The 18324-nt window shown below is 33.3% G+C and overlaps 1 protein-coding gene across 22 annotated transcripts in view; it reads right to left on the reverse strand.

The window, feature by feature from the left end:
- Nucleotides 1–18324, reverse strand: part of RIMS2 (regulating synaptic membrane exocytosis 2) — a 451223-nt gene that overhangs the window by 133215 nt on the left and 299684 nt on the right. For 13 of the 22 annotated variants that reach the window (XM_064646998.1, XM_064647058.1, XM_064647007.1 and 10 more), the window contains 2 exons: nt 3758–3937; nt 2538–2647 (listed from right to left, as the gene is read on the reverse strand). In XM_064646998.1, the coding sequence (XP_064503068.1) occupies nt 2538–2647; nt 3758–3937 (290 nt within the window). Of the gene's footprint in view, nt 1–1710; nt 1744–2537; nt 2648–3757; nt 3938–11965; nt 12029–14444; nt 14511–17826; nt 17935–18324 lie in introns of all 22 variants that reach the window. The other 9 variants (XM_064647024.1, XM_064647032.1, XM_064647119.1 and 6 more) reach the window with 4 other exon arrangements.

The following is an 18324-nucleotide window of genomic DNA, read 5'->3' on the forward strand; positions in this document are numbered from 1 at the left end:
AATAATAACATAAACTCCTTCTACGATAGTCAGTGTTTCCAATTCTATTACATTTGAGTTTTTATAACTGGTACTTCATTTGCTTAAAATAACTTTCTGTAAAATTCGATTCTCCACAGTAAAAAGACTGCTATTAATCTTAATTACGTTTTGTCACTGACAGAAGTTAGGTAATCTGCTGTTCTTGCAGAGCACTATTATTTTTAAAGAAAATTATTACTCCCCTTAAAGAAAATGATTAGAAAATCCTATAGAAGGGGAGAAAAAGCCTCAAAGGAGAACTTCATTGGTATTAGAAATTCATGACAGAAAATTGTATAGAATTCTGTATAAAAACTGTATCTATGGAATATATTTTTAACAGGTTTTACCATCTTTATATATGTAAATTCAAAATGAAATCTATCTATTTACTGTATCTTGAGTCACTGATGATGCTTTTATTGTACATTAAAACTTCAACATCTCTGGATTTGGCAATTTTCCATAACCCAGATTTTCCAAAAGACTATTTTTTTTCAAAAGACAGACTTAAAGGAAAATATTACTCAGTCTTCAAGTAAAAACAGAGTTCCTCAAGTCCCAGCAGTACTTACCAGAGCAAACAATTCTAGCACTCCTATAAAAAATAATTATTTTATTGTATTTATTATATTTCTCTCTATAGAACCTATGAAGTAAATAATAAATAAGACTGCTACCCTCTCTAATCAAACACAGTAAAAATATGCAGTACTTCACAATTGCTGCTCTAAGGAGCTCACAGTCTAAATAGATATACTAAGCAAAGAGCAGGGAAGAATGGTAAAACATAAAAGCATATACAGCAATGACAATAAACATCATGTGATTAGATGTGATTATTTCCTGGCATATCTAGATTGTATTTCATATAAGCAATTCACAACACATAAGACAACAAAGAAATGAATATACTAGGGTGGTGATCTGAGAAAACAAAAGTTTTCTTTTCATGGAGTTTTTGTTTCCAAAACGGAAATAAATACTGTAAACATTGTAAATATTAAATTAAAAAGTCTGATGAGACAGATTCAGTAATACTACATAAAGACCCTCAGTGGAATAACCAAGGACTGCAATTGATATCTTGTGGCTTGCTATTAAGTAACTTAAATGGTTTTAATGTTACAAAATATAAGGGGATTTAATTTTTTAGCAAAAATATTATACCTTTTTGAAAGGTATAATTAATTCAACTAAATTTTTCCCTATATTATTTGAAAATTACCTTGTAATTTAGCAAATGTATCACATTATAATATGTTTGCAATAAAAGCATTGTTTTGATCAAATGCATGGCTAACATTACACATGTCAAATAGCTTCAAATGCCTATATTTAAACATGTGCCTGAATATCTGCTAATCCTGGAAAGGTACATACATACACAGGTTAGCTGAAATGCCCTTATTTGCTGTAGCATAAATTCTTGGTCTTTAAAAGGGTACATGTTTAGGTACTTTTCTAATGACAATCATATTTAGACAGTATTATTTATATCTTTTTCATGTAGAATCCTGTACAATTCATGAGCCACAGGTCTAAAACTAAAGACTAAATATTTATGACAATAATTCTGACTGTATCTGTGTAATCAAGTAACATCAATTGCAGTTGGGTTTATTTTTCCCTATATAGCCTCTGAAAAAGGCTTTCAGGTGAAAAACAAGCCCTTCTTTATGTACAGACCTTCATAAGATTCTATCTCCTTGTCTCCATTGTCTAGGGAAAGTCACAAAAACAAAACAAACAAACAAAAAAAAAAAGGAACCAAAGCACAGGGGTTAAAAACAACAGAAGTTTTATAAAAGATACAATATACATGTTAAGAAGGATTAAAAAAAGGAGTGTATATGGCCATTTAGACTGATTTTGCACAGCACATCTAATTATTAGAAGATGAAGGTGAATATATATTTGCTATCAAAAATGTGTTTATATACCCCTGTTTCTAAACATTTTGGAAAATGTCTCGATCAACCGGTGCTTTTAACAGACATTAAAGATAAGCTCAATCAGAGTACCAGTAAAATATGAATCACGAAATATCTTTCTGACCTTTTCCATTTTAAAGACTGTTACCTCTCTTCTTGCTCTTCCTGTTTCAAGAAGCAGATGTTTTATATTAGTGTTCTTTAATACACTACACCTGAACCCACAAGTGATCCACTATGTTCCCGACTCCCAAAAGAGCCAGAATTTTATCACTAAACAACACACTGAAGATCATTTCCTGTGCCTGTTGAAGTCAATGACAAAAGTCCTATTGAGTTCAGAAGGAACAGGATCATCCTAATAGTCCACCTTGGTTCATGTGTATTGCTGGTGATTCATTTCAGCCAAGAGTATTGTAGATATTAAAACATAATAGAAGAAAACACAGTACAAAATACAATACTACTGTCAAATCCTAATTCTGTACACAAAAACTCAATAGATTTCAACTCTAATGGCAAAAGAAAAATAATAAATATAACCAACCTTCATGAGTAATTTGGATAAAACCACACACTTACTTCTCTCCAACGTCCCCTTGGGTGGGAGCTGCGGTAACTGCCTGCCCCTTCGCCCTACTACCGGAGTACTTGATGGACTTGTCTGAACAGACCCAGATCGAGGATGTGACCTATGAGACACACATCAAAACAAACCACAGCCTTTAAATGACAAATTCATCCTTAAATATCATCAAGAACTGATAACATGACTAAGTAGGCTTTACATCACTTGGGGCCCTTGCAGTCCCAGAGTGAAACTATTATCTCATTTCAGAAAAAGACCTGATTAAAAACAGAAATCTCTCCATGAAAAAGAAGCCAAACTAGGTCTGAACATCCATAAGACGCTTGTTCATACAATCAAGCCAGAAAACGTGTTGTGTGCATATTCATGGGCATATGAATATAATACCCACATACACATAAATTTATCCACAAGTCAAATTCAATGATCTTTACTCAGCATGTATTTGCTTAAATTACATTTAAGTGGCAATGAGATTACATGGATTTGTCTAAACAAAGTAATAAACTGAGAAAAGACACTGATATTTGACTCTAACTCTCACTGGGGATTTGATGTTAATAACTGTAACTTTGAGAAAACAAATAATGTATTCTGCAGTTCTAAAATAAGGAGAGGCTTTACTGAACATCAACTAGAGCAAAATGCACTCATCTTTTTATTGTATTATGTTTAAGCTAAGAATAATGCATAGCAATCCTCAAAATATCAATCAGGGATACTCAAACAGGAACAATACAGACTATGGCACAGTAAAATGTAATCAGAGAAAATGGTGGTTAAAATGACAATTAATAGACAAAGTTAGTACAGTCCATCTAAAGAAACTTTTTTTTAAAAAAAAAATAGTTTCATTTGATGTTATGATGGCTGTTCCATAAGCAATGTCTGATGAACACAAATAATTTCTCATTCTGTAAGAGAAGAATATGATAGTTATGAAGTGCTTTATGTGGGAAACCATCCAGGATTCCTGATAAATGAGAAATCATAAACAAATGTAGTTAAATACAGCTAGCAAATGATTTGCAATGGCTGCCACACCATTATATCCAGAGTTGAATATAAATAGTGTGTTGGCACTGAAAGGGTTAGTATCTGTTGCTACTAGTGATCAGCTAAGGATGAGGCGATACCAATTAGCTACTGGGAAAATAAAATGGTGAGCTGGTGGGGCAGGAGGGGATTAGTCTGATTGATTTGTCTGTTTCACCTCGGTAAGGCAGGTGAAGGAGGGGCAGATCTTCCAGTCATTAATGAAGGCATCGACCTGATGAGGTTTGAGTCAGGACGCTCTGTGGATCGGGAGCGGGAGTTGGTCCGCTCTAGCATAGGACGTTGCTCTGTTGATCTGGATCTTTGATATGGCTGTCTATCTGCTGCTTCACAATTCCTGTAATGTTAGTCAAAAAGCAGCTCAGATGAACTTTTCTATTAATTATAAAATATGCTGCATGTCACTGGTTTGGAGCAAATCATTTTGTTATGTATATTTTTGGGGGGAGTAAATTTTCTGATAGAACTTCTTGATAACATACAGGTTTTTTATACATGTATGATTTGACTTGCTCCATATAACTTGCTCTTGATAAATGGGCTGAAATGTTTCCAATGTCTTGGTAATGACTATCCATGCAATAGTCTGTTTCCTGACATTAAAATGTTGGTTTGTGTCAATTAATACATCAACCTGGGAAGAAAAGACTAGCTGACATAATATTAAGTCTCACTAAAGCTTAAGACTCATTTAATTGTGCAGTTTAATTTTAATCGTGCAGTTTAATTTTGCATTATCCCTCATATTAGTAGGGGTTTTTTTAGATTGCATTATCTCTAGAGGTAGCACTCTTGTTTGTAGGAAACTCCACATTTGAGATGTTATAATTATCATGTAGCACTGTTAATTATTACTAAACTCGGAACGTCTGTCAAAATATAGACTGGACAATAGTGGTGGATTCATATGTGGTGCTCAGACTGTAATCCAATGAAAACCTGCATCATTAGTACTTGCAAAGGTTCCAACAACTAGAAAAATTTGGTTTGTAACTAAAAAAAAAAATCTCCTAACCCACAGACTATGGAACTGTACTAAAACAGCAGTGGAAAAAGTTATCATTAGAGACGCAAGGGGTAGAAATTAGACTGAGCAAAAAAGAATTTCTTGATCGAGCAGTCTGGTCTTTTACTATTAGGCAATTAATCAAACCATTCCTTTCGGAAAATAATCAAGCCCCACCTTTTTTCATAATGTAATTGTTCTGTTTGAAAGGAGTAATGTTTACTAGCAACATCCAAAAATAAATTAAGGCATTTTAAAAGTAAAATCCATACCCTAACGGAGCTATTTCTTAAATTCACAGTCCTCTCAGCTCTCCTTGAGTAACTGAACGGCTACAGAATACAAATGAGGAATGTGTACCCTTCAGGACTTTTCCTTTAGCTAAGTCATGCCTTTTACAATGGAGTCAGTTAATACAATGAGTGGCTGGATGGTGATTAAGTGTAACAAGAAGTCAAATTTTAATCGGTATCAAGAAAGAGAGAGACATACCACAGCCTCATTATGAAGAGTTTTATGTTAGTAACAGCATTTATTTCTAAAGAACACTGAAAAACAATATAGCGGCTAACTTTGCTGCATGGGTTTATAAAACAGCCATTACAAGCAATGTCTCTTCAGGCCTTCCATGAGGTCATAATTGGACTCCCAGAGCAAACGAAGGAATTGCCACAGACAGATTCAGAATAATACCACACACCATGAACCTATATCTATAAGCTCCTAACAAGCGAACACACCACAGTGAGACACATAATGGTAATTATAAGCTGAGGCACTAAAGATTGGAGGGAAAGTACAATGAGCCTGGCACAAAACCATGACAAAATTACCTCACTTCTTCTTCTATCAGCTCTGTTTCTGAATGGGAAGCTTCATCAGCAAAAACATCCACTGTCTCGCTTCTTTTACATTGTTGATAGACAAAGAAACACAACCTTAGCTTTAATATGAATGCTTTTTAGTTTATGTAACTGTTTAAGAGAGCTTTCAGTACTATGGAAGGTGAGAAAAGTGTCAGCCACCTGCATGATGGTTAAAAAAATGACCATGGAATACATTCTTTAACTATGGAAGCAAATTTCAAGAAAAAATATTCCTAAATTCAACAAAGTTACAAAAGAGAATAGGGCCAAGGTCCAGAAAACCCACCCCTATCTTGTTTACCCACATATTTAAGAAAATTAGTGAGCCCACAGAAACTTTCTTCTTTGGGTCTGCTACACACACATAGCTAGAATACTCTTTATCTTGTCAATGAGTGGAGGACTGCTAGGCCACACCAGCAGTGACTGGGCAATATGTGAGAGGTATTATTTAATTTTCTGTTTCTCTCTTCTTCCAACATCCAGTAGGAGACATAGAGAGGAACAGGTGAGTAGCAACCACATGATTCTCATAAACACTTCATGAGAAGATAAGACTCTCACGTGTTACTCTTAAGGTCTCTTTAGGTATAAAAAGCTCTTTAGGTATAAAAAAATATTTTTAGGATTTTAGGGATCTGACCCATTTCCTGTATTAGAAGGCAGGGAGGCATTTTTACCATTAGAATTAATACTAATGGCTTAGTGTGCAGGTTTCATATTCTGCGGATCATCATGGAGCCAGTGTAGCTAATCACTGTGCTACTAGATATAGGCCTCAAAAATTTTGTATTCAACAGCTAATATAAATATTCGGTTTGCTACAATCTGCAGCTGGCATTTACTTTAAGTGGAAAAACAATCAGGGGTTCCAGAAGTGAAGGAGAGTGTGAATTTTGGCAGTAAACATTTTGCTTTGAAGCTTTGGCACTGTCGTTGTTTTGTAGACTGCAGGATTTGAAGACTAAGTTAAATCCTGAGATGAAACTGAGTTGTCACTCTCAAGTTCCAGGCTACATGCTGCAATCCTCTTCAAAAGCACCATAGCAAATGGAAGGCTATTTCAAGTGGACTTTCTTCCACTTGAAAGTTTCACTTTGTTGTTTTACACCATACACATATAAAGAACAATTCAACTGATAATTTTACTGTCTATTCTTCATCCTCACTTATTCTTTTGTTCTTTTAGCAGTAAACACATGTAATATATGATCCCAGTCTTCAGAAAAAAACTATCCCTTTTAAAGAAAAACTATCATTCCAACAAGATGCTTGGGTAGTGATGGTCCTCCCTTACCACTGATTACAATTATGCATTAATATCACAATCCAGACATAAGCATGGAGAGCAAGTTAAATTGAAAACAGAAGTCTCTAACTTTTCAGATATCATTCCAAGACATTCTCAAAAATTATCTAGATGAAACTTTCCTCTTTTCTCATTATAAATCATATCATACAAATTCCTAATTTTTAAATAGGTGAATATGATAGTCTTAGTTAAACTATTCAACATCCATATAATATTTTAATGTACACTAACACTGTTTATCTTTGCTAACAGACCTTTCATTATGAAAATACAGTTAATGAAATGTCAAATAATGACCTCCTTCATTTAGTATTGCCTATGGTAGTATCCTTCTACCTTTGCTAAGGAAAACATGCATGTGAGATGGTCTATTCCCTTGTCAAAGTATGCAAGTCTTGTAAGCTGACTCTCCCCTACACAGAAAAAAGAGTACAGCAGTGTTTGCTTCTAAGCCAACCCCACCTATCCTTATGAGACTGAGCTTCCTGTAAGTCACTAATACATGGAAAATCTTATGAGTTTTCACAATCTAACGTTATATTCCAAACCCAACAAATATTAAAATTAGAATCTCATAGTATTTAGGTACCACTGTAAACTCTAGTTACTACAGTACAGTATCTAACCAAAGGTGCTACCACACTTTATTTGATCTACTGATTTATCTGCATTGTTCTATATTCATATTCTGGAAATTTCAAACACTAACTCTTTTCCCAATGCAGAAAATAACCATTTCTAATTTTTAATTTTTCAGATTTGTTACTTTCTTAACAAATAAAAAGAATTTTCAACAAATGATTTTACTCATTGATCTAAACTTATCTATAGAGGAGGCTTTTTATAAAAGTTGAACATTTTCCAACAGTAAGCAATTGTAACGGCTTACAGAACAAATAGAAGTTATTTTTTTCCCCAGAATGACTGAAAACACAATTTATTTGAAAGCCCATGTTAATTTTTTTTTTACTGTGTACAAGCTATGAGACCATGCCAATCATAATTTTAGTATTAGGTTTTTCTTGTAACAAAAAACTGAAGAAATAAAAATAGAATAGCTGTAGGAATACAGTACACTAAAATCCAGCTCCTACTTCATATTTTTTCATCTAGAAGCACTGAGCACAGAACAAGAAAAATGCAACAATACACTTTCTAATTATCATAATTTCAATATCCAGCTAATATACAAGGCAATACCTGTCAGTGTCTGTGGATGGCTGCTGGATTTCAATCCTTGGACATGTTATTCTTCTACTAGCTATAGGAACTTTGCTGTTTAGTCACAGACACAAGATCCTCTGTTAGCATAACATAGATAAGCATGTCTACAAACAACTGAGATTTCTAGTACCAAGCAAACTTAAATTTGAGTCATAAATATTGCAATGGAAAATGGGAAGGAGCAGTACACTGTCAAATATCTACATAAACTGGTGACGGGATAACTCACCAAATCACTCATCTATACTTCTAGGGAAACTTAATATAAAATTATGTGCTGCTATAGTTTTTAAAAGCCAGGAACGTAATGCTTTTAGGTACTCTGGTTAAGGAAAAAAAAAAAAACAAGGAAAGAAAGATATTTAAAGACTTTTGTGTTGCAGTAATATTCTATCATGATTTATATATATATGTAATATATACACATAGATGCATACACTCATGATCTATTCACATGCACATAACCCTGGTGATAGCTACAAGTATCTCTACGTGCCATTGACAGGCACGACTAAGCTGTAATACACCAGTGTCTGAACTAGTTTTCTGCCAGCTGACTCAGCTAAGCAGACAAAGCAGAGAACTCTGCTGCAATTCCAGGCACGCTGTGCTCCACACTCCTGTGTGCACACTGCTACATCTACAGAAAGTCAGAGGCTTACAGCTTGCTTAAGTATCTGCACGTGGCATTGCAGTCACTTTGGTGACTCTGTTGTAGACATATCTAGTTCTGCTAACACACGGTGGCATTGCACAATTATAAAAATGCTGACAGAAAGCACAGAAATCTATACCTATAAAGATTTACTCTCCAAAATATGTTTCATCGTTGATATATTTACTGAGGAATAGCAAAGCCCTGCTTTAAATAGGGAGTTAGAGCAGACAGGTTTTTCAATGTTTTTTCCAACCTGAAGTAGTTTATCATTCTATGGATGCAGTCAGAGGTTTCTACTAGCTATTACAATCAAATATCAGTAAAACCAACAAGGAATGCAAATTCTGGAACAACTAAGACCGAAATGATGTGCTGAAATATTTCAGATCCTCTTTATCTGTAAAATCAGACCTAACTAATTTTGTGTATTTTTGAGGAATTAAAAAACAACTTGAACATTTGAAAGGAAAATAGTAAAATATGTAATTTCTTCTTCACAGAAAATCTCAATATTAAACAAAAAGAAGTGTTGAACCCTTTTGATAAAGAGGCTTTTTAACTTCCAGGTGACACTATTTGCTCTCATTCAAATGAGAGTAAAAACAACAAACGAGCTAATAATAATAATACTAATTTCACTTAACTAGTTAATTTTAACTAGCTTAAGAATCAGTTTCCAGTATTTTACTCAAAAGTAATTTCTAAAAACATATGAACCTTGCAGACGACCATTTTCTTACACAGAGGTGAACCAATGGCTGCAAGGAACACATATGTTGCCCTATGTCTTACCAATTTATTTAGCTTGCACCAACTTTAACAAATTAACATTTATCCATTTTTTTATTCTGTGTCTACAACATTAAATACTTGTAGGCATTCTTTCACAACTAATTTAAAAGTCTGAGAAACTTAGATTTTTGCTATAATGTCAAATGTTAGGTGTTTTTTACATTATTGTTTCTGGTACTTGTAATGTACATTTTCACTTATACAGCCAGTCACCTTATATAGTATCTTGTATTTTGCCTACTATTCTAACTTTTGACATCCTTTACACAGACCATCAATTGACACATATTAAAGAATCACACTACAGGAACGCATATCTTTATGTTCATAGATGATTCACTGAAGATCATGATAAAGTTGATTAGGATTCAAAAGCTGGGAATTCAAAATTCTCAAAGCTGAGAGCTGAAATCCTTTCCCCTTCTTTGCCTCAGGTCAGTTTTATAACTGAATATACTGTAGCGGTTCTCTCAAGATAATAATCTAAACTTCTATAAAAGTATTGGAAATATTCCAAAATATAACAGTTTCAGCTCTATATTATAAATTTATTCCACATATTTTTCCATTTCAAAACACAATATTTTATCCACTGAACTTGAATGTTATATCATAATGTATGAGCAATGACAGGAACATTCAAGAGTTTTAATGAACATGTATTTCATGACTGAAGTATAGTGGCATATAAAACAATGAATAGAGAAGCTTGAGAGGGAAGCAATGAGAAACAAGAATTTCCTAGTAGAGCTTGAAGTTCAAATACAGTTCAGCAAAGAACTTAGATTATAGACTAATAAGATGAATTAGTTGTAGGCCTAAAACTAAGCATGAATTTAAATATCCTTTTGTACAGTGCAGTACTAAATGAAAAATCTGAAAAGTACTTGGTTCTTGATGGCTTTTGTGGGATTTTTTTCCTCCAGATCTTAAATATAGCTTTATTTCTAGATGGCACACATACATCGTTGGCCTTTTTTTCTCCAGTGACATTTTTAAGCACCAATAATATGGCAGATATTTAATCACAACCAGGGCTACAAAGATGCAGTTTACTGTATATAAATACCACAGCTGTATGTTTATCCACCTTAACTTTTGGCAACAGCCCTGTAATTCTCACCTCTCTGAAGGCAACAAGAGTTCTGTCATTTGATGAGCCTAAGATTTCAATTAGATCATTCCAAGAGAAGCAGATATGTAAGACTTTATTATCTTTTAAGTTCTCAAATTACGAATGAGCAAAATAGCATTCAGTTTCTGTTAAAGGCATTCTCTAAATCCATTGATTTTAACAGATTCTGATCCATTTCAGTAGTCTTTATTCTATTAATGTATGTTTTATGCCTTATAGTTTACCTAAAAGTCATATTGGTTCACAACAAATGATTTTATCTTTTATTTCTTTTTCCAAATCGTAGTAAAAAATATATTTCTTTTAAAATTACAAATCTATTTTTAGATATTTACTATGTTGAATAGTAATCTAATATTTACCTACATTAGCATCTATTCAGTACTAATTATAATACAAGAGAAGTATCTAGACTAGTAACTAGAACTATCTCATATGACTATCAAAAGCAAATACAAAAGTTTTATTTACACAAAACACTTTTCAGCTTGCTTTAAATGCTGTTCATTTTCAACATGCTTGTGCATTTTCCAGGGAGAACTAATAAGCACAGCCCTTGGTGTACACTTAAAATTGAAGAGCCAGCAAACAGTGGCACTCTGGTTGAAAAAGCTAGGGAAGAAATATGGTCTCAAGTAAGTCTCTGCAGTTGCACTAATGTTGAGCAAAAAGACCCTCAAAACCCTCTCCTTTCTAGAGAACAGAGAAACTTGCATTAAAATCTTGAAGAATTAATTCTGGGGTTTATCAGATTTTTTCATTTTCAAGTTGTCAGTTATTATGTTCTCCCCTGTTCACATTCACAAAGGAAGTAAGCAAAAAAAAAGAAAATCCTTGCAAGAGCAAGAAGAAAATGAGGGGGGAGCAGTAAAGTAAAAGAACTAATAGCAAGGAAAATTTGTGTGCTGTCTTGATCAGAAGCCAGCTACAACTAGGAAGAACTAAAGATTATAAGGCACACAGCACTTTGCATGGATTATGCATCAATCACACAGGAAGATAGGTTAGACATTTGAACTGGGATTATTTCTAAAAGTAAAAAGTATTAGGTCTCAGAGACACATTCCCCAACACTGTGAATGTAGGCAGGTATTATCATTAAAAACCACTTTTTCACTAAAGCAGCCCAGAATAGTGAGAACAAGCTTTAAAAATAGTTCAAACGCAATGTTCTTTTTCTATTTGTAACTGAATAAAATAGTTTAATCTTGGAAAAAAAGACTAGAACATAAGTGCCTTAGTTCTGAGTCAAGAAAGACATCAAGAAAAATACATTTATTAGGAATAACTTTGGTACAATTAAAATGAACTCTTATTATAAAGATTTAAAATACATTTTAGCTTTATCTGTAACACTACACTCTTTACTTACCCATATTTTTCAGCTGAACCATTGACTACATGATCTGCCCATGAACTTGCACCATTGTACCACCTTTACAATGCAGTCAAAATAAAGAAATGTTATAAAAAAACAAATGTATTATTAATAGCACTCTATTAATAGCACTCTCACTTCTAAACAAAATGGGAAAATTTCCAAGTATTTCCAAATAATTTTGTACATTTCATATTTTCTCTCAGGTATGAAGAAAATCATCTTTTTCAAAGCTAAACACTATGAAAATTATGGTGTTTTTTCCTAATATAACTCTTATATTTAGCTTCTAGATTTTTCAGTAGTTTAGCCATGAATTTCAGTTCCATAAATCCTAATTGATCCCTCATCTTTTCCTACATAAAAGTCTTTATGTTTTCAATGGTTATTGAGTTTGTGGAATAATTAAAAGTAATTGTGGAGATATAACACTACCAAAAATAACATTACATGCATCAATAGTTTAAAATATTGCTTTTAACTTCAAAAATACAATTTTTTCAATTTTTTTTGTATAGTAAGGGGTTTTTATAGTTATTTAAGAAGTAGAAGAAAACTCACTTCAATCAGATCAACCAATGATAACTAATTAAATTTTATTCTTGTATTATTCTTCCAGCTACTGAACATGGACTACTGAAACACTTGCAGTATCATTTCAGAAAATTAGTTGAAGACAATGTAAAATACATGTAGTAGTATTTTATCTTAACCAGAGCCATTGAGAAAGAAAATAATGGGACAAAAAATAAGCTGCTTTAAGAAATCAGGTGATAAACTGTTTACATGCCACTACTCCAGTATATTAAAAATAGATACAAATCATCCAGCATTTGGTTAAGGAGTTTCAACTGGATCGCTGGAGTTCTGTACTTTCAGGATCTTGTTAGGGTAAAGCCTTGGAGCGCCTATGCTTTCACTACTCAACGATTTTCATGACAGTGAGTGAGAAGCAAGGCAGTGATTATCAGAAAATATCAAGGGAACACTCTATTATAAATTTGGACAAAAATATTCCTTTGTATGTAGTTAAAATCCTAACCAAAGGCTGCAGGATGAACTTTAATACACTGATCCAAAAGTTTTTATGAATCTATTCCTGGGAATCACAGCAGTATTTTTTGCATTACTCCATTTTTTAAAAAATTTCTCATATTCAGAATCTGAGGTTTTACAGTATGTTTACAAACGTAATAACACCACATCTCCTGGTCATTACATTGAGGGAAGAACGTATGGGGTGCAGTATATGTGAGTATCAATCAGCTGCCCTAGGTTCTTCCATGTCAAATTGGATGGTAAGGGGAATGGCTTTTTATGGGTTTGGGGTTTTTTTGCATGGTTTGTAGCCAGATCAATGACTGGACAAAATTCACTTCAGTTTAATCTAATTTAGTTTTAGACTAGATTCACATTTAGTTCAGTCTAAATTAGATCACAGCTGGAGAATGACAGATATATCTTTACACTCTCCCTGATCATCCATATCCTCAAAATGAAAACCAGTCTCTCCAATTAGCCAGTATTTAAAGTAAGATTTTTTCATAAAAGTACTTTATTGCAGACACCAAAACCACATAAATATGATTTTAAAATTGCAGTGCACTTTGTTTTTCTTTAAATATGACTGTATTTATTCATAGTAATCAAATAAAAACAAAATTTCTTGCTATTAGGAAATAATCTCTGCTTTACCTACTTTCATACTGTAGATAAAAATCAGACATTGACTTAAAAATGGACAGAGAAATATAAAATATCTAATTGTACAAAGGGAGAGGAATACCGCTCGGTTTTTCAGATTTTCTTCTTTTTGGACTTTGCCTAGCCCTTTAAACATGAAAGGCATGATCAAATAACTATTTCCAGAGACACTTCAAAATGTTACAGATTACATTGCAGATTTTAGTTGTATTATGTATATCAAAATTAAGGAAGACTAATATTACTTTGGGTCCTAGCACAGTAAACACCCAAAATCAATTTGAAGGCATTTGGTTAATCCTTTTTTAAGTCAATATGAGCAGTAACATGTTAAAAGCTGAGCACCTTCTTAAGTGACTCAGGTTATTAAAAGAATGAAATTAAGGATTCTACATTGTCCTATAATCATTCCTAGTGACTGAAAAGGTTAGCCATTAGAATTATGGTGCAGTTAGGTGGAGAAAAAACCTTCAGTTGTACCTAAGCTCCTCTGTACTATTCAGTTTTCCTCCCCCATCTAATGAATAAAGAATTTTTCAAGTTAAGAATTATACTTAAAAAAATCCAAAGTCGTATTAATAGGGGCCTAAAAGAAAATGAGGTACTTAAAACTATGGAAATTAGTTGTTCTGTATTTAGAGAAATATGGCATAAAGTGCAATGTAAATTTAGATATCATTTAGTCTGGGCCAATTAGAAATTTTAGGCTACACTTCATAAAAAATGTATTACTCAGCTTTATCTATTTTTATTATATAAATTAAAATACCTTTCAGGAGTATAGGCTGTGTCATCATAATATGAAATAGGCACTCTTCTCTCCTGTCTAGTCCTCCTGAGTATGGAATAAACAGCACAGATATTTCAGACAATTTAAAGGGTGCTTTTTTCATTATGTTTTCCCTTACTGTATTATTAAGATGTGATGAAGATAGTGCACTTTGATCTACAGTTCAGCAGTATATTCTGAACATACATTTTCGTATATATGTGTTAATTTCATCCTTCTACTTTCAAATTATATTCAGAAATTATTAACAACATATTAAGAACACCTGATCAATGCACACATATTTCATAGGAGTAAAAAGTTACATTGACAGGACACTAGTACTTGAGCAACTGAGAAAAATCACCAGAAATAGGATATGTATGTTAGAAAATTTCTGACTGAAGAAATGTCAGGAAAAAAAAATTGAAGCAAAATCTTGTTTCCTTAAGTGAAACAACAGAAATTCTGCCTGTATAAGTCTAGAGGATTCTAAATTTGGGGATATAAATAAAAGCAAAAATAAAGCTCAGCACGTCCAGCCATGATATCTTGCATATGTTCAACCTGAGTATCTGCAGCGATGTGAACTGATACAGGTAGTGGCACTGTGCTATCACATTAAAGAGTCAAGGAAATTTGGAACAGAGTACTGAGCAGCAGGATGTTCTTGAGAAAACCCCAAGTCCAAAGGACAGTGAAGTCACTGAAGATGCTCGTGTGACTGTTGTCTTCCTTAGGCATACACTGAAGTAAGTATCTTGTCAATGCTGCCTCTATTCCTTTTGGGAGGGAAAGAGGTGGACTTCTCCAAAAGGGGGGAACTATCAGAAAGACAAAATGATGAATGCCACAGCCTAAGAATGATCTCAGAAATTAAGGTTTTTGATAATTTAAATGTGGCCTAGAACTAATGATCTATCATATCTGATAAACAGTAACTGAAACACACTTCAGTAGAGAAAAGATGAAAGAGAATCAAGTAGTTGCTCTGTGGAGGGGGGAAAAAAAAAAGAAGAAAAATTCTAGAAGCAATCACAAGCCTTAATGGACTGGTTGTGAATGAATACAAGATAAGCAATGAAAAGAGCCATGAGTAACAAAGAAGGCAAGTAATTTTAACTAATGTATCTATATATTTGCCTGCAGGACACCCACACTGGTGGATTCACAGCAGCATAAGATAAAAATCTCTGTCCTAGATGAGTGAATCTTCCCTGAATGCTGGACTGTACAGACAATGTTCACTGTTTTAATGAATAGTGGAAACTGGAAAGTTATTTCATATGCTTAATAAAGTGAAAGATAGGAAGAGAGGTTGTTGCTTGACATCAATAAGGCATTGACTAAGTAGATGGAACTAATAAGGCAAGAGTGATTCCCTAGACATACAAAATAACATATTTTAGAGTAAGCATTGAACTGGGGGAAAATGTAAAGATAAATGAGGGAATATTATACAAATGGTAAATTTTCCTATATTTCCAATAAAAATAAGGAAGAGGAAACTAGTGTTTTTCAATGTATAAGGGGAAACTGGACAAAGGTTATGCTATAAATAGTCCTTAAATCACTGTCAGAATATGGAAAGAAAAAAGCATGAAAAACCAGGAAATGTGATTGTGGCTGTGAGGTGCTCAGAGGAGTTCATACCTGGTAAGATGACTCAAGTAACTTGAACACTAATGTTACCCCAGGCAGCCTGGATTCACCAGGATCATGGAATTCAGAATCAGTTCCTAGGCCCAAGGAATCTGAAGATACTGTTTTAACAGTGAACTAGAAATATTCCACTTCATGTTGGATTTTCCTTTCTGACCTCAGGAGGAATTAGCTTTAATAACTTTCTGTTCAATAAAGCCCCAGAAAAGATTTACTCCATCTCTCTGCTTAAATCCCAGCTTTTTCATATGTATGCAGTACTGTAATTTTTGCCCTTTATTTTCATTGACTTTACTGTATGTTTGAGAGATTAATTTCTGTAGAAAAGAAAGATTAAAATTTACAAGTCAAGATTCTCAAAGTAAGACAATTTGAGAATAGCTCCAAGTTTCACTAATATCTGAACAGTCACAGACATAAGCAACAATTTGAAACAGGTCCAGATAAATTAGTGCAAATATGAGTATATATCTAAGGCAAAACATGTATATAAAATAATTAGTTATTGAAATAGTATACATATGAGCACGTCATCACATATTTTCAGAAAACAAACACGAAATCCCTCCCCTTATCAAAGTTTCTATATGTGGACTGAACTATTTACACACTTTCTATACATTAGGTTTCATGTAAAACAGCATAATTTCAAAACAAATATTTAACTGAGTTCTAAACATTATAATGTCTAATATACTATACCCTCTGGAGAATTTTTAAAAAGCATTATTTATTTGGAAGGAATTTTTGGATCCTTTTTTGTTTCTGTATCCAAAAGTAATTTTACATTTGCTAAAAATATGGTTATATATGATCTGAATCCAGAGCAAACCTTAATGAACTTCTCAGAGGAAATCATACCCAGAGGGCAGCCATGAAGTTAATATAGAAAGAGTTCTTTTCTTTGGAAATTTTTGCATGGTCCCTCTTGTAAAGCAATACTCATATAAACCTTTATATCTGATCTGAAGCCATCACTTCCTTTTTATTGGCTCATAGTTTATCCGATTGGTATCTTTATTTCTATTCACTGAAAACTATGTAGACCTTTTCCTGGTTTGCAATATTTCTGAAAATATCTTAATCACAGGACTACATGAGCACCTTTTAAAAGCCACTGTATTTCAAGTGGATAATTGTTTCATAGAAATTGTTATGGACTCAACTTCTCTCTGTCATATATTTCCTGCATAAACAGGAACTATGATCTTCTGCAATCACACCTGAGTATTGTGAATGTATACAAGTACTCCTAAATTACAGAATACATAGTATACAAATACATACAACATAAGCTTACATAAGCATAGACTTTTATTTTTGACTCTATTTTTCAGTTAAGCAAAGTATGAGATTTCAGGAAGACACTATTTCCGTGTACTTTAAAGTAGATAGGTTTTTCCTTATTATTTCAAAGAGAATAATAAATGCAATAAGCACTCTGGAAAATTCCAGCAGAAATAAGAGTTTTAAAAGACACAGGCATATAATATCCATATAACCTAATTTATGAAACTGGTTTCTATAAAGCTATTCAGCATTTCTTGGGATTTACCCATAGCCCTGAGTAGTCAGTTTTATATGCATACATACTCAGAGTATTAAAACGTCTTCACAGTATGTGTTTATCACTTAAAACACAGATCACATTCTCAGTTTGGAATCAAACATGGTACTGTCAATGTGGCAGAGCTAGCAATATACTCCACATCAATTGTACCTCTCAAGATCATAGTAAGCACCCTCAGAGTAGGTACGGCACATCTTACGGGAGCGGAGTAATCTGATTGCATCTTCACAAAATAGAGGATACATTGTGTGATCCTGGCTGCCAAAACATAATGGGTGAACACAATGAAAAGCTACCAAAAGATGAAATGAGGACAAAACAACATGAAAAGCAAGCAATGTCAGCAACAGAACAAAACACTGGAAAAAAACACAGCTGGAACTTTGGTGAATTTTTAAAAATTAAAGTGTATTGGTTCATAGCTATAAGAGTTGAAAGACTATGAGAAAGGTATCACACTTCAGTTTTATCATAACGTTTAACAGAGACATACATGTATGAAATTCTGTATATTAAAATCACAGAATTAGCAGGTATTAGTGTTTGCTGATTTCAATAATTTCCTTTATTTACTTTGAAAAAGACAATAGAGTGATGTAAATAAAGCATTGTCTTCATGGACTACCAATTATAGACTATTGGCAGTGA

This window comes from Pseudopipra pipra, chromosome 1 (assembly GCF_036250125.1).
Source record: "Pseudopipra pipra isolate bDixPip1 chromosome 1, bDixPip1.hap1, whole genome shotgun sequence".
NCBI classification, from domain to species: domain Eukaryota; kingdom Metazoa; phylum Chordata; class Aves; order Passeriformes; family Pipridae; genus Pseudopipra; species Pseudopipra pipra.